This window comes from Symphalangus syndactylus, chromosome 2 (assembly GCF_028878055.3).
Source record: "Symphalangus syndactylus isolate Jambi chromosome 2, NHGRI_mSymSyn1-v2.1_pri, whole genome shotgun sequence".
NCBI lineage: Eukaryota > Metazoa > Chordata > Mammalia > Primates > Hylobatidae > Symphalangus > Symphalangus syndactylus.
The window spans coordinates 86,138,486-86,165,841 of NC_072424.2; the positions used below are offsets into that span (position 1 = coordinate 86,138,486).

Genomic DNA, 27,356 nt, shown 5'->3' on the forward strand with positions numbered 1-27,356 from the left:
TAAAGCTGCTCACCCTCCATCCTTTTGTTATGGCTCACCTCACATTGCCTTCTTGGTGACCACATCCTCCTCTGGTAGATATTGTATTTCTTTCTTTCTTTCTTTTTTTTTTTTTGAGATGGAGTCTCACTCTGTCACCCAGGCTGGAGTGCAGTGGCATGATCTCAGCTCGTGGCAACCTCCACCTCCCAAGCTAAGGCGATTTTCATGCCTCAGCCTCCGAAGCAGCTGGGATTATAGGCGTTTGCCACCGTGCTTGGCTAATTTTTAGTAGAGATGAGCCAGGCTGGTCTTGAACTCCTAACCTGAAGTGATCTTCCTACCTTGGCCTCTGAAAGTGTTGGGATTACAGGTGTGAGCCACTGCCCCTGTCCGGTTTTTCTTTTCTTGGCCTTCTGGGCCTGAAGATCCCAGCCCACTGCCTAGCACAAAGTAGGTGCTCAATACTCAATTCATGTTTGTGGAACGAATGAAACGTGAATGAGTAACAAAGCCATCACTAAAGAGTCACAGAGCCTATCCATGTGTCTGTGTGAGAGTGTAGGTGTCTCCATTGTTTGCCTGTATCCACGTATGTCTCTGTGAATGTGTCCTCTTCTCATTCCCTCCTTAACATCAGTTTTTAGCTAACCCTGAAGATGCCTGGAAGGCCAGTTTAATTTCTCAGATTCAGAACAACAACAGCGTTCAGAACAAGGGATATTTTCCACATCTTTCTTTTGATGAAGCCCAGATTGGCTTGAGAATAATGCTCATATCTCAGTAGTGGACTGAACTAGTAGTGGACTGGAGTAGACCAGACCTAGCAGAGCTTCACCTAAGCTAGGCCAAAAGCAGAGTATCAGGTAGGAGCAAAGTGAACATGGAAGGATTTGCCAGAAAACTAGCCTGCTGTCATTTGTCTCCCAGTGGTGCACACAGGAACTTATGAAATGTTTGTGACTTGAATGCATGAGACATCAAAAAGTCATTTGCATCTTTAAATTGTGTTATAATCAGAAATTGAGCCATTTCTTACACTAGTAGTTTTAGAGTTTTAAGCACACACCCAACTTATTTAGATACTTAAATAGGCTTAATTATGCTAGTAAACTGAGCAAGTTGGTGTATTATACTTTAGGCTGCCGAGATTCTTTTGCAAATCAGCTAAAGACATTTCAAAAACCATTTTCATTTAAAGAGAATTTATGGGTGCTAATATATAGTTCAGTTTTTTAGTTTTTAAAGATCTTCTTAGAAACCTGAAATGATCTACTTTTATCAAAAAGTGGTCCATGTTGAGAATGCTATAATGCCAGTTTTTAAAAGATGTAATTATGCTCAGCATTCCAGCTGGAATCATTGTTTCTGATTCTATCATTTTGGAGATAATAATGCAATGGTGGGGGGAACGGAGAGAAACAGGAAAAGTAGTATTCCTGCATTTTAAACAAATTGAAAACAACACTTTTTATTTTAACAGCACCACCCTTATTATCTAATTGTCCTAGTGGAAATGATGCCAGAGTAGCAGGTGGATAGTGACCCAGAAAGGCAGAGGACGTGCTATTTCAATGTGTAACTTTGATGAGAATCACCTTGGATCATTTTTTAATGCTAGAACTTTAATATCATAGGGAACAAAGGATAATGTTAAAATCATTAAATCAAAATATTTGGAATGATGGATGACATACATTCTTTTAGTTTGCAGTAAAGGAATAGTTCTGATAACAGTTTTGAAAGCAAATGTCTACAATATAAATATGCAGATATTTTTGAATAATTTTAGATTTATTTCAAAAGTAAAAGTAATATAGTAGTCACCTTACCAAATTTTGTTCTGTTTTTTTCCAACTTTTCATTTTGAAAAATTTCAACAATATACTTAGATCCACTAATGGTTAACATTTTGCCACATTTGTTTAATTTTCTCTCTAAATATCTTATTTTCTAGAACCATCTACAAGTAAGTTGCACCATAACACTTGACCCCTAAATATATCACATATAATGCCTAACAAGGACCTTTTCCTGCATAACTATATTATCATCATCACATTCCAGAAATTTAACACTCATTTAGTAATGTTATCTAAAGTAGGGTTGGCAGATTTAGCAAATAAAAATACAGGCTGCCCAGATAAATGTGAATTGTATGTATGTATGTGTGAGATGGGGTCTTGCTATAGCCCAGGCTAGTGTCTAACTCCTGGGCTCATGTGATCCTCCTGCCTCGGCCTCCTGGGTAGCTAGATTACAAGTGTGAGATATGACATTTTTGAAAGGAATGTAGCACGATCTAACCTTGAAGATGTGAACTACCTCAAGCTAATAGTTTACCTGATATACGAGAGATGTTGCTGTATCTCAGTAGTGGACTGAAACATTTAAAATAGCCCTTAGAGCTCCTTCAAGTTTGCTGCAGTGCCCTGGGTGCCTCAATTTGAGAACTTCAATTCTTTGCAATATGTTGTATTGACTTTTTAGTACATGCGAGCATTGTGTGTTCACTACACATGCAGTATATATTATGTTATATGCTCTGTGTGTTTTATTATTTGTGTTTTGTCCCCCCTTCTATTCTGTGAATTCCTTGGAAACAAGGATTGCTTTCTACACATTATTGTATCCTCAGCACATAGCACAGTACATGCAGAGTACAGAGTACATGCCCATAAATGCTGGTTGAATTGTATGAAATTGAATCTAGGTTAATCTCCTAATTTTATTAATGAGACATAAAGGCCTAAGGTTAGCAGAAATATCTTGTGTTCAGAAATATTTGTTAGTGATAAAGAGATCTTAGTTTTCAAATACAACCCTGACTTGAACCTCTGCTTTTCAGTTAAGTAGAAACCTAAATTGGACATATATCATATATTATGGGTAGTAACAGTGAGGTATATTGAAATAAATAATCAAAAAATTCCAAAGCTAAATATTATAATGTTCATCTTGGGATTGGTGCTTGGTGGTTACATGAAAGATAGGGCTTTTACTAAAGCTTTTCTGTTTTTGCTACTAAATCCTCAGGGAGATGGTGTAATGAAAACATTTCAGTGCAGTGGCTCATGCCTGTAATCCCAGCAGTTCAGGAGGCTGAGGTGGGAGAATCGCTTGAGCCCAGGAGTTTGAAACCAGCTTGTGCAACATAGGGAGATCTCATCTCTACAAAAAATGTAAAAATTAGCTGGGCATGGTGGTGGGCACCTGTGGTCCCAGTTACTTGGGAGGCTAGAGTGGGAGGATTGCTTGAGCCCGGGAGGTCAAGCCTGAAGTGGGCTGTGATGGTGCCACTGGACTCCAGCCTGGGTGACAGAGCGACACCTTGTCTCAAAAAAACAAAAAAATCATTTTGGACTTTGGAGTCAGAGTTGAAGTGCATTTCCATTTTGGCTCTGACACTATCTTCATCTTTGTCTTAGTTTTGCCATCTAATTCGTAAGTCATTTGCTAAGAGTGGGAATATCTATCTCTGAGAAAACTTTTTCCTCCATGATTACAAAATGTGAAATATTTAAAAAAGAGCTCTGTGATCAAGTAAGTTTAGGAAATGCTATGTGAATAACTCTCAGAGAATCACAATGCCGTTAGTATATCAAAGGCTCTGAGAAATTCTGCAGTAAACAAACTTTTTTTTGTTGTTTTTTATCTTTATTTTTTTTTTGTAGAGATGAGATCTCTCTATGTTGTCCAGGTTGGTCTTGAACTCCTGGGCTCAGGCATTCTTTCTGCCTCAGCTTCCCAAAGTGTTGGGATTACAGGAGTGAGCTACCATGCCTAGTCAAAGAAACTTTTAAACTTTGGTCCTGTAATTCAGTGTTTCTCCAACTTGAACACATGGCTTCTTTTAAAATGAACACCCATAAACATAATGCAGAAGTAATGCTTTATGCAATAAACTTTAGAAAACCCTACTTGCTTCATAGGAATTGTTTGATGTGTCTGACATGTAGTGAGAGCTCAACAAAAGATGCGAGACCTCATTACCAAGACACACATCCTGGATTCTGGCTTGAAGACATTCAGTGCTTATTTATTTATTTATCCAGACAGAGTAGTCTTGCTGTGTCGCCCAGGTTGGAGTGCAGCAGCGCGATCTCAGCTCGCCTGTCCCCCTACATCTTTGTTAATACAGTGTCCTCTCAAACTTTCAGATTTTTGCCATGATGGTATTTCATTAATATTTTAAGTCGTACCTCTTGTATTGTGAATGAGAGTATTCTTTCAACGTTAAAGCCATTTGCATTTGTTTTTCTTACTGATTGATTTATAAAAGCTGTTTATTAAGAAAATAAACTCTTTTTTTTTTTTTCTTTTGAGCCAGAGTCTTGCTCTTTTGCCCAGACTGGAGTGCAGTGGCGTAATCTCAGCTCACTGCAACCTCTGCCAAATGATTCTTGTGCCTCAGCCTCTCGGGTAGCTGGGACTACAGGCACGTCCCACCACACCCGACTAATTTTTGTATTTTTAGTAGAGATGGAGTTTCACCATGTTGGCCAGGGTGGTCTCAAACTCTTGGCCTCAAGTGATCTGCTCATGTTGGCCTTCCAAAGTGCTGGGATTACAGGTGTGAGCCACTGCACCTAGGCAGAAAATAAATTCTTTAAATTTTTTTTTTTTTTTTTTGAGACAGTCTTGCTCTGTTGCCCAGCCTGGAGTGCAGTGGCATGATCTCTGCTCACTGCAACCTCCGTCTACCGGGTTCAGGTGATTCTCCCACCTCAGTCTCCCAGGTAGCTGGGATTACAGGTGTGTGCCACCATGCCTGGCTAATTTTTGTATTTTTAGTAGAAATGGGGTTTCACCATGTTGGCTAGGTTGGTTTTGAACTCCTGACCTCCCACCTTGGCCTCCCAAAGTGCTGGATTACAGGTGTGAACTACTGAAATTCTTTTAAATTATTTTTTAATTTTTAATTTTTGTAGGTATATAGTAGGTGTATATATTTATGGGGTACATGAGATGTTTTGATACAGGCTTGCAATATGAAATAATCACATCATGGAGAATGGGATATCCGGCCTCTCAAACATTTATCCTTTGTGTTACAATCAAATTATATACTCTTTTAGTTATTTTAAAATCTACAATTAAGTTATTGACTATAGTCATTCTGTTGTGCTATCAAATAGTAGGACTTATTCTTTCTATTTTTTTTGTGCCGGTTAACCATCCCCACCTCCCCCTCCACCCCAGCCTCCCACTACCCTTCCCAGTCTCTGGTAACCATCCTTCTACTCTCTATGTTCATGAGTTCAATTGCTTTGATTTTTGGATCCTACAAATAAGTGAGAATATGTGGTGTTTGTCTTTCTGTGCCTGGCTTATTTCACTTAATGTAATGACCTCCAGTTTCATTCATGTTGTTGCAAATAACAATATCTCATTCTTTTTTTATGGCTGAATAGGACTCCTGTGTGTTCTTGTCCATAATAACTGATGCAGTTTTTTTTTTTTTTTTGCAGTTTATTTGCTGTTTTTCCTTCCTTAGGATTTTTTCTAACAAAGTTTTAATTTCAGTGGTTTTTTTTCTTTCTTTCTTTTTTTTTTTTTTTGAGATGGAGTCTCGCTCTGTTGTCCAGGCTGGAGTGCAGTGGTGTGATCTAAGCTCACTGCAACCTCCACCTCCCAAGTTCAAGCGATTCTCCTGCCTCAGCCTCTCCCAAGTAGCAGGGATTACAGGTGTGTGCCACCACAGCCAGCTAATTTTTATATTTTTAGTAGAGACAGGGTCTCACCATGTTGGTCAGGCTGGTCTTGAACTCTTGACCTCAAGTGATCTGCCTGCCTCAGCCTCCCAAAGTGCTGGGATTACAGGTGTGAGCTTTATAAGCTGTTGATAAGAAGGATTACAAGAGAAGAGGAATTTGATTTGATGGGCCCTGGTTTCTGAGAAGGTAGATGGGGTATGAAATAAACACTGATAGAGGGTTGGAAGAAGGACAGGAAGAGGAATCGTTTTCCTTTGTAACAGGAGGAATGTCACAGGAGGGAGGAATGGATGGGTGCAGACGTGGGTGGGATTGCAGTTTCACATAGGAAGTTGAAGGACTTTCAACCCAATGCCTTCTGTTCTCTTTATGAAGAAGTAGGAGACATCTTCTGAAAGTGATGAGTGAAATGTAGTTTTGCTTAATGGGAAGTAAGAAGGTTCCAGAGATTCTTTGCAGAGACACAGTGAACTCACTAAGGAAACAGAATTGTTGACAATATGGAGGGCCCGGAGAGAGGGTCCTCTCTGCACGACTGTCAGACTTTTTTCAGCAATCCTCAGCAATCTGGGTGAAGTTCATGGAAGGGTATATATTTTAGTATGAGATTTTTCTATTTTTAGCTATCTTTTTATCATTTACGTATAATTTTATTAAATTATGGTTAGAGTACATATGATTCTTTGGAATTTATTGAAGTTTTCTTTCTGGCTTAGCATATGGACTATATTTGAAATTATGCTGCTTGTTCTTGAATGTATTCTTGGTTTGTTGGGTTTAGAGTTTATATGGATGTAAATTGCTTGAACTTACTAATTGTATTGTTCAGATCTTTGAGAGGGATGTGTCAAAGGGTGTGATGTTTCTTTTTTCACGAATTACAGGTCTGAGTATAAACAGATATTGGTAAGCACATTATGCTTGCAGTCTTTGGCGTGATTACACATGCAGAGGTGAGCAGTGTTGGGGAACTTCCCTGTGCTGGGCCCTGCACGCAACAGATAAGGAGACAGCAGGTTGGAGAGTTGAGAGGGCTTACCCAGGGTCACCTAGCTAATAAGCAGCCAGCCAGGATTTGTACCTAGATCTTTTGGGTTCAACTCTAATATTCTTCTGCCATATCTCTTATGCTTGCTGGAGGTAGGTGGTAGGTTATCACTGTCTTCCAACATCATCCTTAGGCTTATGATCTATCTGTACAATCTAAAAGGTGATGTCACTGGATCCTCATCAAAAGCCCATTAGAGAAGGTGTCATCATCCTACTTTACAAACTCCCTAAGATACAGGTAACTTGTGACAAATCTTATAACTGGTCACTAGATAAACGTAATCATTTCAGATTTCGAAGTCTGAGTCTAATGTTACGTGTGTGCATTTTGGGAGTCCGGGATGTGTCAGAGTCCTGGCAGAAAACAGTTCACAGCAGATGTTTCAGTAAAGACCAAATTTAGAGACTACTTAGAGAGGCATGGGCAGGCTTAAGGCAGCAAACAAGGGATGGAAGGGCAAAGGAGGAGACTGGTGAGAGCTGGAGCTGTGGCCTGAGGGATGGGCCGCTTGTTGGTCTGGAGGGATGCAGCTCTACTGAGACACAGCTCTGAAGCAAGGAGGGATGGGAGAGAACGACCCATCCCTTTCTATGCCCTCTCTCCTATTTCCTGCAAGGAATGCCTCCCACGGGCTGAACCAGCCAGGAGCCAGCCAGAAAGGTCAGTCGCTTGGGGTACAGACAGGATGGAGAAGGCATCAGGGGAGGGGAGCACATGGAGAATGACCAGCACCGAGAAACAGTGTAAGGGTGGAGTTCACTGTGATTTCTGAGACATAAGGACAAGTTATAGGGAATTAAATTTAAGGAAGGAAATTTAATAGAACAGAAAAATAGCGTTAAGTTGCGAGAAAATGTAAATTAGGAGCATGCAAATGATGTGGGTTCCTAAGGGACAGCCATTTTGAAGAAAACCGTGTAAACCTTCCTCTCCCTGAAATCACTACGATTAATAAAGAATTCAAAAACTTTTTTAGGACTCATTTTATATCCTTCTGATTAGTCTCACTGTTCTCCATTTGATCCTCTGATTTTTCCCTTAAGACATAGAATTTTAAGCCCCTTAAAATAATTTCAATAATTATTAGAAAACTGAAATTTTTATTAGGAGAAAATTAGCTTGTTTCCCCAAGTAAAAATACGTGGAGTATATAATATTGTTTAGATAGACTATGTCTATGTCTAATGATTCTCGTTAGGAGGGTATTCATTTTGTTGATCAATTTACTTATATTAAAATCTCCGTCTTATACGGTATTCATGCGATATGAGGTATTTGTGACCTTAGATGTTTGAGGATCTTTTCTTTGGCACAGCAGTATCTCTTTGTCATCTTCTAAATATTACTATAAAATATAAGACAACATAACAGATTATATATGTAATATGTAATGTAGTATTTGCTAAAGTGCTCTTTCTAAAATATATTGAGTTGAGAGGGAAAAATAGAAGAGAGGACCGTGAGTGCAACTTTTTCTTTCTTTTCTTTTCTTTTTTTTTTTTTTTTTGAGATGGAGTCTTCCTCTGTTGCCCGGGCTGGAGTGCAATGGTGCAATCTCGGCTTACTGCAACCTCTGCCTCCTGGGTTCAAGTGATTCTCCTGCCTCAGCCTCCTGAGTAGCCTGCCATCATACCTGGCTAATTTTTGTATTTTCAGTAGAGACGGGGTTTCACCATGTTGGCCACTGGTCTCGAACTCCTGACCTCAAGTGATCCGCCCACTGGGGCCTCCCAAAGTGCCAGGATTACAGGTGTGAGCCACCACGCCCAGCCAACTTTTTTGTTTTTTTAGCAGCATTCACCTCTCTCCATGCAATCTTTCCCCCCATCTTTCTTCATTCCTTTTCCCTAAACTTCATTTATTCAGCCTATCTTGAGTATATCATGTAGCAGTATTAGAATAGGCCTTAAACTATTCCCACAAAATGTATTGTGAAGAATTATGAATTGCTATGACACTCTCAGTTACCTAATACAAAATGCTGCTTTCAAAAGATTTCACATACATAGAATATACTTAGAGATTATTAGGTTTTATGCAAGTTTTCCAATTTGAAGCTGTTCTAAAATTAAGAGCATAATGCTTTTTCTGGCAAGTTGAAAATAGAATAACCATTGCATGATAATGGTTCATATAAGAAACAAAAAACCAAGAAAAATTAAGAAGTTTTGGCAGGAGTAGAAAACTGTTTTGAGTGGAGATTTAAGAATAGATGGAGAGTTAACATGCAGAGAAATGCCAGGAAGCCATCCAGATGGCAGAGTCAAAGCAAAGAAGATCCTTTTGTCTGGCCTAGACCATGAGTGAGGTCTAGAAGGCACAAGCTACATTTAGTAGAGAAAGAAAGCAAAAAGGAACAGGAAAGCAAGAGAGGTTTCTGAGGCAGGTTGGAATGAACCCATAAATTATAAAACAAAAACAGGCCAGGTATGGTGGCTCATGCCTACAATCCCAGCACTTTGGGAGGCCTAGGCTGCAGTTTAAGACCAGACTGGGCAACATAGTGAGACCCCATCTCTACAGGATAGTTTGTTTTTTGAGATGGAGTCTCGTTCTGTTGCCCAGGCTGGGTGCAGTGGCGTGATCTTGGCTCACTGCAACCTCCGCCTCCCGGTTCAAGCGATTCTCCCACCTCATCCTCCCAAGTAGCTGAGATTATAGGCATGCACCACAGCGCCCAGCTAATTTTTATATTTTCAGAAGAGACAGGGTTTGACCATGTTGGCCAGGCTGGTCTTAAACTCCTGACTTCAAGTGATCTGCCTGCCTTGGCCTCCCAAAGTGCTAGGATTACAGGCATGAGCCATTGCACCCAGCCTACAGGATAGTTTTTTTATAAAAATTAGCTGGATGTAGTGGTGTCCACCTGCTCCAGCTACTTAGGAGGCTGAGGCAAGAGGATTGCTTGAGTCCAGGAGTTCAAGGCTGTAGTATGCTATGATCATGCCACTGCACTCCAGCCTGGATGACAGAGTGAGACCCTGTCTCTAATATAAATAAAATAAGACAAAGCCAAAAGCATTATGGATGAGACCCTGAAAGCTAGGTTTTGAGAATGTTCTCTGCCAAATTATTGACCACTCTGGTTGATGCTAAGTGGCATAATCTTTTTCTGTTTTACCCTCCCTTTCTGGACTCACTCCACCCTATCATACCTTGTTTTTTGCACAGGTGTTTAGGAACTTCTGCAGAGTATGAAGGTTACTCTTCTAAGTGTAACAAAATTCAAGATGGTTATTTGGGTTGATAATAGCATTAGGTAAGAGAAGTTTTATTTTGCTTCATCTCCAGAGCCCTTCAGTTTCCAGTTTTGCTCTGGACCTGACTGCTTTCCTGACCTGCAGTGCCACTGTGGTCCTGGAAGCAGGCCTCCCTCTGACAAGCTTTTTTCCCTCCCAGGGGCCCTCTACATTTCCCAGGGCCTGTGTTTTCTTCTTGCTGAGTAGGAAGTTTTGTTCATACCCTGAATTTATGAAAGGACAATTTTCCATTTTCACACTTGATGAATAGGTTGGATGGATTGGTAGGAAATCATTTTTCCTCAATTGAAACAATTTCTTTTTTGTAAAAATGGTATCTTGCTTTGTTGCCCAGGCTAGTCTCAAACTCCTGGGCTCAAGCAATCCTAATGCCTCAGCCTCCCAAACATCATTTATTGAAGAGACAATTTCTTTCTCCCACTATGCTTTATATAGTTTTAGTAGCTTCTCTTATTTTTCCTCAGTATATTATTATATTGACTTCACTTTTATTTTTATTTTATTTTATTTTATTTTTTTGAGACGGAGTCTCGCTCTGTCGCCCAGGCTGGAGTGCAGTGGCGCAATCTCGGCTCACTGCAAGCTCCGCCTCCCGGGTTCACGCCATTCTCCTGCCTCAGCCTCTCCGAGTAGCTGGGACTACAGGCGCCCGCCACCACGCCCGGCTAATTTTTTTGTATTTTTAGTAGAGACGGGGTTTCACCATGGTCTCGATCTCCTGACCTCGTGATCTGCCCGCCTCGGCCTCCCAAAGTGCTGGGATTACAAGCATGAGCCACCGCGCCCAGCCGACTTCACTTTTATTTTTACTGATTGATTGATTGAGTGAGACAGGGTCTCGCTCTGTTGTCCAGGCTGGAGTGCAGTGATGTGATCTCGATTCACTGTAGTCTCCACCTCCTGGGCTCAAGCAATCCTTCCACCTCAGCCTCCCAAGTAGCTAGGACTGTGGGAGTACACCACCATGCCCAGCTGATTTTTGTAGAGATGGGGTTTTGCTATGTTGCCCAGGCTAGTCTCAAACTCCTGAGCTCAAACAATCTGCCCACCTTGGCCTCCCAAAATGCTGGAATTATAGGTGTGAGCCACCATGCCTGGCCCACTTTTATTTTTGAGGTTTTTTTTTTTTTGATATCTGAATAGTCCTCTGTTTCCTCTGAATTTATTCCCCTCTGTATATTCTGGTCTCTGACTGTTATGTTGGAAGTTTTTTCCAAATATCCATTGACCACTGGTACTAACAAGCTGATTGAAGCTCCAGCTTGAGAGGTTTGGTGACTGGTGTGCTTTACCAGAAGGTAATCTGGTAGGGATCTAGGTCTTTCTTTGGGAGAAGCTTAACCAATGTAAGTGCCTCTGGCCTTTTTATCTGGAGATCATTCGGTTTCACCAGAACAATTCTTCTACTCTATTAATTGCTGAGAATGAACCTAGCTGCCGTTGTTTGGGGAGCCCATCTGGGAAAGAAGGGAAAGACTACATGCCTGGTAAATGGTAGAGGGGATGTACATTCAAGCTGTGTGACTGTGAACCCCTCGCTGTGGGCTACTATGGTTATTGCCTCCTGTGTTGACTCCTAAGAGGGGCTTCACAGCATTTTTTTCCAATTTTCTTTTTTGGTAAATACACACGTAAGATTTACCATCTTAATCATTTTTTAAGAGTACAGTTCAGTGGTATTAAATACATTCTTAATGTCATGCAACCATCACTACCATTTATCTCCAGAACTACTTTCATCTTGTAAAACTGAAACTCTGAACCCATTAAACAATAATTCCCCATTCCTTCCTCCCCCCAGCCCCTGGCAACCCCTTTTTCTACTTTTTTTTTTTTTTTTTTTTTTGAGACGGAGTCTCGCTCTGTCACCCAGGCTGGAGTGCAGTGGCGCGATCTCGGCTCACTGCAAGCTCCGCCTCCCGGGTTCACGCCATTCTCCTGCCTCAGCCTCTCCGAGTAGCTGGGACTACAGGCGCCCGCCACCACGCCCGGCTAATTTTTTTTTTTTGTATTTTTAGTAGAGACGGGGTCTTGCTCTGTTGTCTAGGCTGCAGTACAGTGGTGTGAACATGGCTCACTGTAGCCTTGACCTCCTGAGTTCAAGCAATCCTTCAACTTCAGCCCCCTGAGTAACTGGGACCACAGACGCATGCCACCATGCCTGGCTAATTCTTTTTAACTATTTACAGAGACGAGGTCTCCCTATATTGCCCAGGCTGGTCTTGAACTCTTGGGCTCAAGTGATCCTCCCACCTCAGCCTGCCAAAGTGCTCAGATTATAGGCGTGAGCCACAGCACCTGATTTCTACTTTCTGTCTCTTTAATTGTTCGCTGTTCTAAGTACCTCATGTAAGTGGAATGAGAATATTTGTCTTTTTGTGACTGGTTTATGTCACCTAGCATAATGTCCTCAATGTTCATTCATGTATACATTAAGAGTTTTTTCCCTTTTTAAGGCTGCATAATATTTCAGCTTTACAAACTTTTATATCAAGTTTTTTTCTTACTTATTGTATATAATAGCCCCTCTTGGTTCTGTATATAGGACAGTTAGGAAGACTATGTATATGATTATATTTAATTATTTGCATGGTAGAGATTTATAATTTGTTCTTAATTTGCAGCTTTTTTCAAGAAGCAAACCTCCAAGGGGCCTGTATGTTTATGGAGATGTTGGTAAGTGTGTTAAAATAAGTTTTGGGTGGGCAAAACAGAAAGTTTCTCAGCTTTCGCTCAGGGATGATTTCTATTTCTATCCCTCAATCTGTTACCAGCGAGGGAATAGGATGAGGCAGGGTAAGGTAGGGAGAGAAGAAAAGGGAGAGAGGGCAGTTATTTCAGCTTTTACTTTACTTCTCATAGGGTACAGCTGTAGTCTAGGGCAGAATTAGTCACCATGTTAGAGTGCAAACATTATTTAATGTATAAAGTAATTAATATCAGGGAAGGAAATCATCTACAGATAGGTTATTAGACAAATCAGGATTCCGTGACTCATTAACTCAGCTTAATACTTTTTAAAAAAATAAGCTGTTCTTTTTTACTTTTAATTTCCACTAAATTTCTAGTCATAACCTAAGCCCTTAGATGAATAATTTAGTCATTATTATCTTTAATGTAGTTGATAGTAGATACTCTTAATGCATAAGTGGTAACATTTCCTTGTCTCCCAGTTCTAGACATCGGGCAGAAAGACTCACATTTTGGTGGAAACCTTCTGAGTGGTCACTTCTTTCTAGGTTTTCCTAATCATGTAGTGTCTTGCTTATGAAGTCTTCCCTGACCTCATTCTTACTGAAATAATTCTGTTTTGTGGTTTCTATTTTCTTCAAACAAATCCTTTTCTCTTAGTCTTAAACCTCTCCTTGGCCACCCTCAGCCACTGATATCATGAAGGAGTTTCTACTTGACTTTATTGCCTCCTTGCTTTCAATTATTTCTTTGATGCCTTTTTAAATTTTTTAATTTTAACTTTTTCTAATCCCTCAGTTTACTGTCAATCAATTATTTCTTCTACTGGCATACTCAAAACTCACATTCACATGTAACAAGGTCAGTTTTGGACCTAGACTAATATTCACACTCCAGGCTCCCTTGTAGCCACAACACATTTGCGTTATGAGGGAGTGATGGCAGGGAATATTATCTTAGTAACATTTTTAGGAAAAGAAAAAAAAAGAGCATTGAATAAGTAGGTTTTTTTTTTTTTTTTTTTTGAGACGGAGTCTCGCTCTGTCACCCAGGCTGGTGCAGTGGCGTGATCTCGGCTCACTGCAAGCTCCGCCTCCTGGGTTCACGCCATTCTCCTGCCTCAGCCTCCCAAGTAGCTGGGACTACAGGTGTCTGCCACCATGCCCGGCTAATTTTTTGTATTTTTAGTAGAGACGGGGTTTCACCATGTTAGCCAGAATGGTTTCGATCTCCTGACCTCATGATCCGCCCTCCTCGGCCTTCCAAAGTACTGGGATTACAGGCGTGAGCCATGGCACCCAGCCGAATAAGTAGTTTTAATGCCTTAAAGATAAAACTGTTCCTTTCTAAACTGTTCCTTCTTTTTCTAATTTGTTTACTGCTGCCTTGCATTGAATGTCCGTTTTGTATTTCCAGATTTAGCTAATCTAATAAGAGAGAATAATTTAGTTGACAAAAGTGAACATTAGAGATTGCCCCTTAAAATTCTTCAGGTTCTTGAAATTACAGAAAAGAAGCTCAAACTATTCTTTTTCTTAGTTCACTGGCTAATTGGTACTTTTGAGACCAATGTATACTTACTTCTTATTTAGAAAGCAGTTATAACAGACACTTGAACAATTTTATGTTCCTGCACCTTTGGGCACCATTAATGATTCTCATCTTGTTGTCAGGTCTCATTCTTTGCCTCCTGAGAACATCTACTTCTAGTACCTTCACTTTCATATTAAGTCATCGCTAAAATCAACAACTTTGTTCCTCCTGTTACCTTAACCACCTGACCATAAATGGAGATGGTTAAAAAAGCATAACTGCTTCCACTTCTGTAAAAGCACTATTTTTTTAAACCCTATGAATATTGTTGGATTTTAGTTTAGAAAATACAGCCATATGGTAACTAATTGAAGGGAAGCACATTACAAGTTATTCATCTGAGTGTTTGAAAGCAATAGAAAAGATGTGATAGTATGGGATGTTCATATAGTTTGGGTATGTGGCAACCTTTGTTTGGAAACATCCTTATAATATAGAGAGGGGAAGAGAAAGGAATTCTGAAATGGGAAGTGAGACGAACATTTTGGTGGCTATAATAAGTTTAGTTCAGACCACTTATAAAATACGTAATCGGCCAGGCATGATGGCTCATACCTGCAATCCCAGCACTTTGGGAGGCCGAGGCGAGTGGATTGCTTGAGCCCAGGAGTTCAAGACCAGCCTGGGCAACATGGCAAAACCCTGTCTCCACAAAAAATACAAAAATTAGCCTGGCGTGGTGGCATGTGCCTATAGTCCCAACTACTCGAGAGGCTGAGGTGGGAGGATCACTTGAGCCTGGGAGGTGAATGCTGCAGTGAGCCATGATTATGCCACTGCACTCCAGTCTGGGCAACAGAGTGAGACCCCCATCTCAAAAATGAAATAAAATAGGTAATAAAAGATCAAGTTTTCATTTGAGGGGCTCTCTGTATGAGAGAGTAGCCTCAAAATGCCACCATAAACTCTTATTCTTTATTCTTTTCCTTTGTTGGACTTGGGAAACAGGTATTAAATTTTAAGAAGCCTGGGCATGGTGGCTCATGCCTGTAATCTCATCACTTTGGGAGGCTGAGGCAGGATGATTGCTTAAGACCAGGAGTTTGAGACTAGCCTGGACAACCAGGTGAGACCCCGTCTCTACAAAAAAATTAAAAAATTAGCTGAGCATGGTGTTGTGTGCCTGTGGTTCCAGCTACTCAGTAGGATGAGGTGGGAGGATCACTTGAGCTGGGGAGATCAAGGTTGTAGTGAGTTGAGATTGCACCACTGCACTCCAGCCTGGTCTACAGAGTGAGGCCCTATCTTAAAAATAAATAAATAAGTAAATTGGGCTAGGTGCGGTGGCCCACGCCTATAATGCCAGCAACTTTGGGAGGCTGAGCGGGGCGGATCATTGAGGTCAGGATTTCAGACCAGCCTGGCCAAAATGGCGAAACCCTGCCTCTACTAAAAATACAAAAATTAGCCGGGTGTGGTGGCGGGTGCCTGTAGTCACAGCCACTCAGGAGGCTGAGGCAGAAGAATTGCTTGAACCCAGGAGGCAGATGTTGCAGATGTTGCACTCCAGCCTGGGCAACAGAGCAAGACTCTGTCTCAAAATAAATAAATAAATACATAAATAAGTAAAATAAAAATCAATAAATAAACATGCTTGAGCTCAGGAGTTCGAGACCAGCCTGGGCAACATAGTGAGACCTCATCTCTTATGTTTTTTTTTTTTTTTTTTTTTTTAAGAAAAATTTAAATAAATAAATAATTTTAAAGGAGACTTCATGGGGTAGAGAATACCTACCTGGTAGCACTCCCTTCCCACTCTTCATTCTTGCACTCTATTTGGGCTTTGTCCTGCTCACTTCACCTCTTTCTTCGCAGATGTGTTGAGATGATTGACTCAGATGGACCCTAAATCCTGGGAACTGCAGTAGGGTTGATGTATGAGTTGGAGGGATTATTATCATGGTTCAATCTTGAAATGAATTATTTTTGTTATAAAATATTTATCACATCTCATATAGAAGCCAAAAGCTGTGGTAGTAGTATTTTGTGGCTTCATTCATACCCTACAGCTGGCTTTCTCACAACAGAGCCTCAGCTGTTGACCAGCTGACTGCAGTGGTTATGGCAGGGTTAATGATTTCTCTGGAGGCCGGGCGCGGTGGCTCACGCTTGTAATCCCAGCACTTTGGGAGGCCGAGGCGGGCGGATCACGAGGTCAGGAGATCGAGACCACGGTGAAACCCCGTCTCTACTAAAAATACAAAAAAATTAGCCAGGCGTGGTGGTGGGCGCCTGTAGTCCCAGCTACTCGGAGAGGCTGAGGCAGGAGAATGGCGTGAACCTGGGAGGCGGAGCTTGCAGTGAGCCGAGATTGCGCCACTGCACTCCAGCCTGGGCAACAGAGCGAGAGTCCGTCTCAAAAAAAAAAAAAAAAAAAGATTTCTCTGGTACACTAGAAGAGAATAAAAGTACATTTTGCTTATCAGCCCCTTTTCTGCTGCCTCCTGGTTTCACCTCACCTGTTTCACATTGATTCAGATTCTAATTTCACCAGTTGAAAGGTAGGCTGGTTTTTAAGGTTAGGAGTTAGGAAGCATAGTTCTCCCTGGCTTGGATGCAGGGATACATCTGCCTACTGCACACCTAGGCTGTATTATAGAATCTATTGCTCCTGTGCTACAAACCTGTACAGCATGTTACTGTATTGAATACTGTAGGCAGTTGTAACACCGTGGTATTTGTTTATCTAAACATATCTAAACAGAGAAGATGCAGTAATAATACAGTATAATAGATAAAATATGGGATGCCTGTTTGACCATGAATGGACTGGAAGTTGCTCTGAATGAATCAGTGAGTGAGTGGTGAGTGGATGTGAAGGCTGAGGACATTTCTGTATACTTCTTTATACAAGATATTATCAGTGCTGTGTACTTGGGCTACACTAAATTTATAAAAAAAATTAATTGTACTTCCATGTTAGGATAGCTATGACATCACTAAGTGACAGAAATTTTTCAGCTTCTTTATAATCTTTTGGGACCACCATTGTATATGTGGTCCATTGTTGACCAAAATGTCATTATATGCATTACTGTTTATAGAAATGCAGTGGATTTTTTGATGACCTTGTATCCTGTGATCTTGCTGAATTTAATTATTAACTCTAGTGGTGATTTGGTAGATTCTTTAGAATTTTTTTTTGTGTATACAATTAGGTCATCTGCCAATAAAGATAATTTTACTTCTTTAAATTTTTATGCCTTTTATTTCTTTTTGCTGCCTCCTTGCACTAGCTAGGACCTCAGTACAATGTTGAATAGAAGTAGTGAGTCTAGACGTCCTTGCCTGTGTCAAATTGTAGGGGAGAAGTGTGCAGTCTTTTACAAATAAGCATATTAACTATGTTTTAAAAAAATGTATTCAATTGTTTTTATTATGGTAAAACACATAACATAAAATTGTCCCTTTTAAACATTTCCAGTATATGATTCAGTATCATTAAGTCTATTCACATTGTTGTACAACTATTACCACCATCCATTTTCAGAACATGAGTGTAGACATCCTTGCCTTTGTCAAATTGTACGGGAGAAGTGTTCAGTCTTTTACCAATAAGCATATTAACTAAAGGTTTTTAAAAATGTATTCAATTGTTTTTATTATGGTAAAACACATTACATAAAATTTACCCTTTTAAACATTTTCAGTGTATAATTCAGTAGCATTAAGTCTGTTCACATTGTTGTACAACTATTACCACCATCTATCTTCAGAACATTTTTATCTTCCCAAACTGAAACTCTGTGTCCATTAAACAACAACATCCTATTCTACCTCTCTCCCACTTTTTCCACATCCTGCCCCCTGACTCCCCTGGCCTGGCAACCACCATTCTACTTTCTGTCTTTATGAATTTGATTATTCTTCAGTACCTTATATAAATGGAATCATATAATATTTGTCCTTTTGGGTCTGGATTATTTTACTTAGCAAAATATCTTCAAGATTCATCCATATTATTGTGTATTGCATATGAGTTGGATTCCTTTTTACGACTGAATAATATACTTGGTATTCATGGGGGATTGGTTTCAGGATGCCCTTGGATACTAAAATTTGAGGATGCTCAAGTTCCTTATGTAAAATGGTGTAGCATTTGCATATAAACTTTGTGTGTTGTCCTGTACACTTTAAATCCTCTAGATTACTTATAACAATGTAAATGGTACATAAATGCTATAATAGTTGTTATACTATATTATTTTTTGTTTATGATGATGATGATTATTATTTTGAAGCAGGGTCTCGCTCTGTCACCCAGGTCCTGAAGTGTAGTGGCGTGAATCAGCACACTGCAGCCTCCACCTTCTGGGCTTAAGTGATCCTCCTGCCTCAGCTTTTTGAGTAGCTGGGACTACAGGCATGCACCACAATGCCCAGCTAATTTTTATATTTTTTTGTAGAGATGGGATTTTGCCATATCACCCAGGCTGGTCTCGAACACCTGGACTCAAGTAATCTGCCTGCCTTGGACTCCCAAATTGCTGGGATTGTTAACACTCCACCTGTTCCTTGTATTATTTTTTATTTTAAAAATATTTTTGATCCACTGTTGGTTGAATCTGGGGATGTAGAAACTAGATACAGAGGGCCAACTGTAACATTTTATGTATATACCACTTTTTGTTTATCCATTCATCTATTAATGGATGTTTGGGTTGTTCCATCTTTTGACTATTGTGAATAATTCTGCTGTGAATATTGAAGTGTAAGTATTTGTTTGAATCCCTGCTTTCGGTTGTTTTGTGCATATACTCAGAAGTGGAATTGCTGGATCCTATGGTCACACTATGTTTAATTTTTTTTTTTTTTTTTGGACACAAAGTCTCTCTCTGTTGCCCATTCTGGAGTGCAGTGGCACGATCATAGCTCACTGCAACCTTGAACTCTTGGGCACAAGCAATCCTCCCACTTCAGCCTCCTGAGTAGCTGGGACTACAGGCATGCACCACCAAACCTGGCTAATATTTTAAATTTTTAGTAGAGATGAGATCTCACTATGTTGCCCAGGCTGGTATTGAATTCCTAGGCTCAAGCAATTCTCCCTCCTTGGCCTCCCAAAGTGCTGGAATTATAGGTGTGAACCATTGCACTTGGCTTGTGTTTAATTTTTTTGAAGAACTGCCATACTGTTTTCCACAGTGACAATAGCATTGTTATTCACACCAGCAATTCACAGGTTCCAATTTTTATACATCCTTGCTAACACTTGTCATTTTCTGTTTTTTTTTTTTAATAGTTGTTCTAATGTATGTGAAGTGGTATCTTGTAGTTTTGATTTGCTTTACCCTAATGATTAGTGAATGCATTTTTGGTTAGATAATTCATGACTTTATTCTGAATCTATAAGTATACTACACTGCATGCAGCAGAATTTGAAACTTTATTAACTTTTCTGGGTAAATATAATTATTTAAAATCTACTGCTAATCACTATATCAAGAGATACTGTACTGAATATTTTTGCAATGAATGACTTTCCATCAAAGTGACTTCTTCATTAAAAAAAGTTTGGTGGATTGTTTTTTCATATACAAAAGCACTCTGACATTCAAATGGCATGGGTCCAGTGTCATCTTGTGGCATGAAGGAAACCCGAAAGATAAGACTTAGATCTTCTTACTTTCTGAAGTGCCTTTGGATTCTAGTAATTGTAAAGGAATTACTAGACAGGAAGTAATCTTGTGATGGTGGGAGACGGGGAAACCGGGAGGGTGTGAGACTGGACTAGCACATGCTGGCCTGGCTTACTGAGGAATGCCAGGTACAAACTGAGCTTGGACCACTGACCTGAATGCCCTAGGCTTTCTGAGAGGGAATAAGGCATTTTATGCTACCTGCATTAAATGCTCAGGCTGTTGGATATTCAATTACAGTAGTTTCCCCTTATTCACAGAGGATAGTTCCAGTGGATGCCTGAAACCTCACATAGTACTGAACCCTATGTTTTTGTTTTTGTTTTTGTTTTTTAAGATAGAGTCTCTCTCTTGTTGCCCAGGCTGTAGTGCAGTGGCACGATCTCACTGCAACCTCCGCCTCCCAGGTTCAAGCTATTCTCCTGCCTCAGCCTCCTGAGTAGCTGGGATTACAGGCACCCACCACCATGCCCAGCTAATTTTTGTACTTTTAGTAGAGACAGGGTTTTGCCATGTCTCATGTTGACCAGGCTGGTCTCGAACTCCTGACCTTAGGTGATCCACCCACCTTGGCCTCCCAAAGTGCTGGGATTATAGGCGTGAGCTATTGCGTCTGGCCTATATACTATGTTTTTAACAGAGAAGGCCACTAAGTGACCGATGGGAGGGTAGTGAACACAGTGTGGATATGCTAGACAAAGGGATGATTTATGTCCTGGGTGGGATGGAACGGGATGACATGAGTTCTCTTCATGCTACTCAGGATAGCCGCACAATTTAATACTTATGAATTGTTTATTTTTGGAGTTTTCCATTTAACATTTTTAGACTATGATTGATTGTGGGCCTTGAGTAACTGAATTCTCAGATAAGAGGGTTCTACTGTACTAATGCGATTGTAGTCATTAAAAGTTTTAGAGTGTTGAAAATTAGATAATTTAATTATAAGGATTGACTGTATCAGAATTTCCTCAAGTAGGCTTTATTTTGAGAGATCTATATTCTTAGCTTTTAAAAAATGGAAGTGTTACAATTGGCAATTCTCTAGCTCTAATCTACATATATGATTCATGTTCAATATTTATGTTAGATACTAATCTTTATATTTCATCTTTCTTCTCTCTCTCTCTTTTTTTTTTTTTTTTGTGATGGGAGTCTCACTATGTTTCCCAGGCTGGTCTTGAACTCTTGGGCTCAGGCAATTCTCCCATCTTGGCCTCCCAAAGCGCTGGGATTATAGGCATAAGCCACCGTGCCCAGCCTCTTCTCTTATTTTTCATTTTTGAGTTTTCCCATAGTGCCTAAAACAGTTCCTTATGCATAGTAATGACCCAATAAATATTTAATTAAGTTATTTTATTTATGCTAGTGTCTTTTGGAAGAGAAGACTGTAAATCTTGCCAGTTTATGAACAAAACTAGTTTTCAGGGGGAGATAGCCCCTGTAATGTTAACTAAATGTTGAATTTCCATAAACAGGATTTTAACAGAAAAGAGTAATATTAACATTTTATTTTTAGCTAGTTTAACATACAAAGTAAGCTCCCCCTTCTAAAGAAGTGACATAGTCTTCAGCTTCCTAGTGGAAGAGTATGGTTTCATTATCTCAAAGCTAATGAACAATCATTACAGCAATCAGTACATGCTATTTAATAGTATTCTTAAATTTTTTTTATTTTTAAGGTACAGGAAAAACAATGGTGATGGACATGTTTTATGCTTATGTGGAAATGAAGAGGAAAAAACGGGTTCATTTTCATGGTTTCATGCTAGATGTGCACAAAAGTAAGCAATGATCTGAAAGAAGTGATTTTTTTCATTGGGAAAACACTACAAAATGGTTTTCTTCATTGAATGAATATACACTCTTTAAAAATTAGATTTTTGCTTGCAGTAAGATTTTATTTGGTTCCATTTGTTTTGTGCTATGTTGAAACAGTCAGTAATGTGTCCAGAGTTGGTCCTTAAGACCAATTTAATACTTTCAAATCAGAGAACAGAGATTGCTATATGAAGCTCAGGCATTTTCTGTTTCTACTAAGGGCCAATAAAAAAATGTTAAAAATGCACCTGTTTAAATAAGTGATTCTTGATTAGGTCCTTTACTCTGTATTACCTTAGCATGTGGGCATTCAGTTTGAGTACGATGTAAGCTTTACTGCTTTGCTAGTGATCTTACGTTATTTCACTTTTGCATGATTTGTCTACCAGCTGCACTGTAACCTCCCCAGAGCAGGAATCATGTGTTTTTTTCCTCTAATACTTGCAGCATTTAGTACACACATAATGAATGAAGTGGACTGGCCTTAGTGTATTAGGCTAGAGATAAGGACGCATTTCGATTTATATGCTAGACATAACATTCACTACTTGGGCAGGATCACATCCTCTGCTCTCATCCCTGAAATAAAGGACTAAGGTGGATGTGTTGATGCATCTAATCACTTGTCTATTACCTTGTCGTTTCTGAAATGATTAAAGAGTAGAAATGGAATGACCTTGAAGTTTCCTTACAACTATAAGAACATAATAATATTTGAACAAACTTATTTTGAAGTAGAGAAAATGCAAACAATTTCAATGATCAAATTTGATTTTACATGGAATTTAAACTTAATTTTATGTCCATACTAAAGTTTCATTTAGAGATTTTAAAAATATGTTATAATTGTCTAAAATGTACTAATGTATTTCATCTGTGTTTAATTTCGTTCATTTGAGGAATACATCGCCTTAAACAGAGTTTGCCAAAAAGGAAACCAGGATTTATGGCTAAATCATATGACCCAATAGCTCCCATAGCCGAAGAAATCAGCGAAGAAGCATGTCTCCTATGTTTCGATGAATTTCAGGTAAAGTAGAGATTTTTCATAGATAGAGAATGGTATATTGAATGAGGTATGAAGATTTAAATTTTGCTCCTGATTTTATCATTGTTTTATAAGGTGATTTGACACATTATCTCTTACTGCTTCAATTTTACTATCTAGTTCAGGAGCTGCACAGGGCAAATCTGACCTTCTTGTTTTTTTATGGTTAGTGAGAAAAGAAGAGTGTATACACACATACACACACACACACGTACACACACACGCACGTGCACACACACACATATTTTAAGAGACAGGGTCCTGCTCTGTCACCCAGGCCCAGGCTGGAGTGCAGTGGCATAATCATAGCTCATTATAACCTCAAACTCCTAGGTTCAACTTCCTGCCTCAGCTTCCTGAGTAGCTGGAACTATAGGCTCATGCACCATACCTAGCACATTTTTAAAAACAATTTTGTAGAGATTAGGTCTCATTATGTTTCCCAGGCTGGTTTCAAACTCCTGGCCTCAAGTGATCCTCCAGCTTCAGCCTCCCAAAGTGCTGAAATTACAGGCATGAGCCATGACACCCAGCCAAGTTTTTGTAATTTTAAAGGTAGGTGAAAGAAGAAGAAGAAAAAGAAGAAAGTACAAAAGAGACCCTATATGGCTTGCAAAGCCTAAAATATTTACTATTCAGTCTTTTGTAGAAAAAGTCTGCCCACCTCTAAATTTTGGTCAATGACTGTACATCTCCCCTACACCACAAAGATAATGTAATTATTATAAAACAATATCTTTAAAGATGTTTGAGTATTTTTAAAAAGTGTTATATAAAGAACAAGTGATTCATCTCATTTAAGCCTCACAACATATGTATCTGTGATAAAGGGAGGGAATTGCCTTAGTTGAACTTTTAAAGTTTCTCTTAGTTTTAGGATTCTCTGAAATTATGCATTTAAATTAGTAGTGAGTTATTTCTTGTTCTTCTGTGTTTTATAATCTGGATTAGTGGGAAGATGATATGGCCAAGATGCTTTTATCCCAAAGCATGCATGATTGGTCTCCTTTAGCAACTGGTACACATAGCTAACAATAGTCTAGATTTATGATGGAGGGGAAAGAATTTTTACCAGCAATGCTGTTACACTAAACCATCTGGGGAAGAGGGATCTTTGCTTCTTTCTTCCTTCAGTCATATTAAGACAGACTAGACTCACCTTTGTATTTAGAACTGCAAAGGTCTTCCAAGGAAAGGCTTTATGGAAAAGAACAGATGCTCTCCTGCTGCTCTGAAGAGTCATACTAACCACATCAATGTTTTGTCGGAAAAGGGCCTCATTGAGTTGTTTGAAAAAGCACTGACTTAACAGTTATGCTGCTTTCAAGAACAAAAGTCAGTGGTGAATCAATAGGGGCCATTTCTCTTGATTTTCCATTACTAGCCTTTTAACCAAAATATCTCTAAATAAAATTGAACTGGCATAGTTACAATTTTGATTAAGGTATTGAAGTTAAATTTTTAAAGAGGCTTATTAATACCTAGCCTTTGTAAAATGATCCGTAGTTTACAATGTGTTTTTACATCCTTATCTCATTTAATTCTGCAAAATAGTTGATATCTCCACATGGCGATGAGAAATCTAAAGGCATTAGAATTTCCTAGGTATCATGTAAAAATCATTACCCTTAACTTTAAAAATGTAGATTTCAAAACTTTCTGAGAAATGATTGGCTTTTTTATTTTTATTTTTTTTGAGATGGAGTTTTGCTCTTGTTGCCTAGACTGGGGTGCAATGGTGTGATCTTGGCTCACTGCAACCTCTGCCTCCTGGGTCAAGCAATTCTTCTGCCTCAGCCTCCTGAGTAGCTGGGATTACAGGCGGGCGCCACCATGCCTGGCTAATTTTTTTGTATTTTTAGTAGAGATGGGGTTTCACCATGTTGGCTAGGCTGGTCGTGAACTCCTGACTTCAGGTGATCCACCTGCCTCGGCCTCCCAAAGTGCTGGGATTACAGGTGTGAGCCACCACGCCTGGCCTGATTGGCATGTTTTTATGGCATAAGTGTATTGGAAGGCAAGACTAAGAAGGTTAGGATGCTATGAAAATCTGGCTGTGCAAAGCACATGATCTTGAAGAAGATACAGAGCAAGCAGGGCAACTTGCCCAGTCAGTGCAGCAGACATAGTGTCTAGGGCTCATGATACTTTTAGGGATCAAGAAAATATTTTAATTTCTTTTAAAATTTGTGGACATAAATGAATATATCAATAATGATTCTAGCCTATATCTGTCTATTTTGTATTATATTTGTCCTTATACCAACATAGTCGTAATGTTTTTTGAATTGAGGATGGGGCTTATGAAAGTAAAAGTTCCTAGGGCTTACAAGAGTCATAATGCCACCTCGATAGTGAAGTCCTACCAAAAACCTGCCTGGTTGTACTGACATACTCCACTGGGTTCAGATTTCAAAAGGTTGATATATAAATAGAAAGAAGGAAACAAAAACAACTGTCAGAACACTAATGTTCCAAATGAACTGAGTCTTGCAAAGAAATGCAGGCCACAGAAAGGATTTTTCAGATTACATGTTGAGTGTAAGAGAGATCCAGGGGAGACAGGCTCTTATAAAATGCTGCTTGCTGATGGAGAGAAAGCAGATGTGATAGAGATCCTTGTTATTGCCTGCCCTGTCCAGATTGCTTTGATATTTATTCATTCATTGACTCATTCATCTCAAGGATGCCTTGAAGGCCCTTATTCCATATAACAGGACAGGGCCCTATCTGTCCCATAGCTAAATGGACCATGCCTGGACAGCTGATCTATAAGTAGCTAATCCACAATCTTCTCAGCAGCCTTGGACTTGTATGGTGTGGCTTGGTGAATGGGCCAGTTTTAGCCCCTCTCTAATGAATTTGAACTAAATGGCACAGAGGGAAGCTCTTCTTAGTAATGAAACAGAAACAAAGAAATATAGAAAGTAATTGAGCTGTAGTTCCCATAAGGTGCCATCAGTATTGTCCCTATCCTGGAGTTTCAAGTAAATCTCTTTTCTTCAGCTGGATCTCCGGTGCCTATTTCTTACAAACAGTCTTGATGAGAATAGAACTATTTTGCTGCCATCTGCTATGTCAAGACGTATTTCTCTATGATCTGTAAAAGATAGCATAAACATTGGTAAGAAGTACTGTGAGGAAATGTCACTTTCCTTAATATGAAATCCCTTACCTCCAGTGGAAGAATTAACCAGTGAGCTAAAGCCCAGGAAGACAAAGATGAGGTATCTGCTAGGAATGCTTTTGGCCACAGGAAACAGAAAACCCAACTTAAAATGGCTTATACTCTAATGGGGAAATATTCTGTTATATAAAGTAGTGTCATTTTCCTTGTTCAAACCCTTCTGCTTCCTCTCTGACTTTGTCTCCTACAGGTTCAGCCTCACTCATTGCTCCCTACTGTTCCCAATACTATTTTCTTCATAGATTAAGGAACCACAGTTAGTAGTTGGGTATTATACCAACTACTTATTTCTCTCAGGGCTCTGAAGAAAACATGCACAGAGATGACAAAACAAGACAATACCAAATCGATTGCTTTCATTTGATCCCAAATTTTAGTGTAGCATTTTTTTTTCCATTCCCAATTATTGCATAATATAGCATTCTTGTATGTTAGAGTTGACAACATGGGAGACCCTATTCCCCTGAGCAAGTTTGGCCTGAATGTCCTAGAATGCAAAATATTAATAGTTTTGCTCTTTTATTTCCTTTACAATTCCAACTTGAATCTTGGAGATTACTGCTGCATGCAAGAAAAGGCCGATATCTGCATATACCCAGTGTTAGAAGAGCCAGAGAAAGGGAAAATATAAGGGCAAGAATGTGTCCCCTAAGGGAAGAAGTGATCTCTGCTAGTTTCAGTATCCTGAACTGTCTCCTACAGGTCTTAAAGAAGTTTCTCCAATACACCAAAATTAGATGATCACAAGTCCAAATCTCTACTTACCCTTCTTCCCTAAAACTCAAGAGGGTGAAATATACTCCAGGATGTTGCTGCACCAGCACTCTGATCCCCACCATCCACACAATGTATAACGAACAAGCGGAGCCTTTGCACTGGGCATTCTTTCTGCACAGAGTGGTCCCTCTGTTCTGAGAGCCCCCAGCTAAATTGGGGTTCTAACACCAGAGCGGCTGGCAACCCTGCCCTAACAGGAAGTGCAGGGAGCTGGATATAGGTGTTTACAGCATGCCTTTCACAAGATACTTCTTTCACCTGGAGGACGGCCTAATGCCTGGTTGTCTGACCCATGACCAGGGGGTCCCTCACACAGGAAACTTGTTTATACTGGCATATGCCTTTGTGGCTCTTGTCTGACCTATGTCCAGTTTATGCCTGTCTGACTATTGCTCTGGCAGTGGGAGCCTGATCTTGTGTTCTTCCTGGCGTCCCAGGAAAATCCTGGCCTGGGGCAGACCCTGGTTCTTCAGATGGAAGGTGCAAATTAATACACCACTACAATAGAAAATAAGTTCAAAGATTGATTATTTACAGATGCTGGGCAGGGAGGGAGCAATGAGTCAGAAGGCCAGTCCTTCGTCCCCGGTCAC

At 39.7% G+C, this 27,356-nt stretch overlaps 1 protein-coding gene across 6 annotated transcripts in view; it reads left to right on the forward strand.

The window, feature by feature from the left end:
• AFG1L (AFG1 like ATPase) overlaps positions 1 to 27,356 on the forward strand; it is a 237,418-nt gene that overhangs the window by 41,607 nt on the left and 168,455 nt on the right. For all 6 annotated transcript variants that reach the window (XM_055260677.2, XM_055260662.2, XM_055260685.2 and 3 more), the window contains exons 3-5: positions 12,632 to 12,683; positions 21,613 to 21,714; positions 22,651 to 22,781. In XM_055260677.2, coding sequence (XP_055116652.2) covers positions 12,632 to 12,683; positions 21,613 to 21,714; positions 22,651 to 22,781 — 285 coding nt within the window. The remainder of the gene's footprint in view (positions 1 to 12,631; positions 12,684 to 21,612; positions 21,715 to 22,650; positions 22,782 to 27,356) is intronic.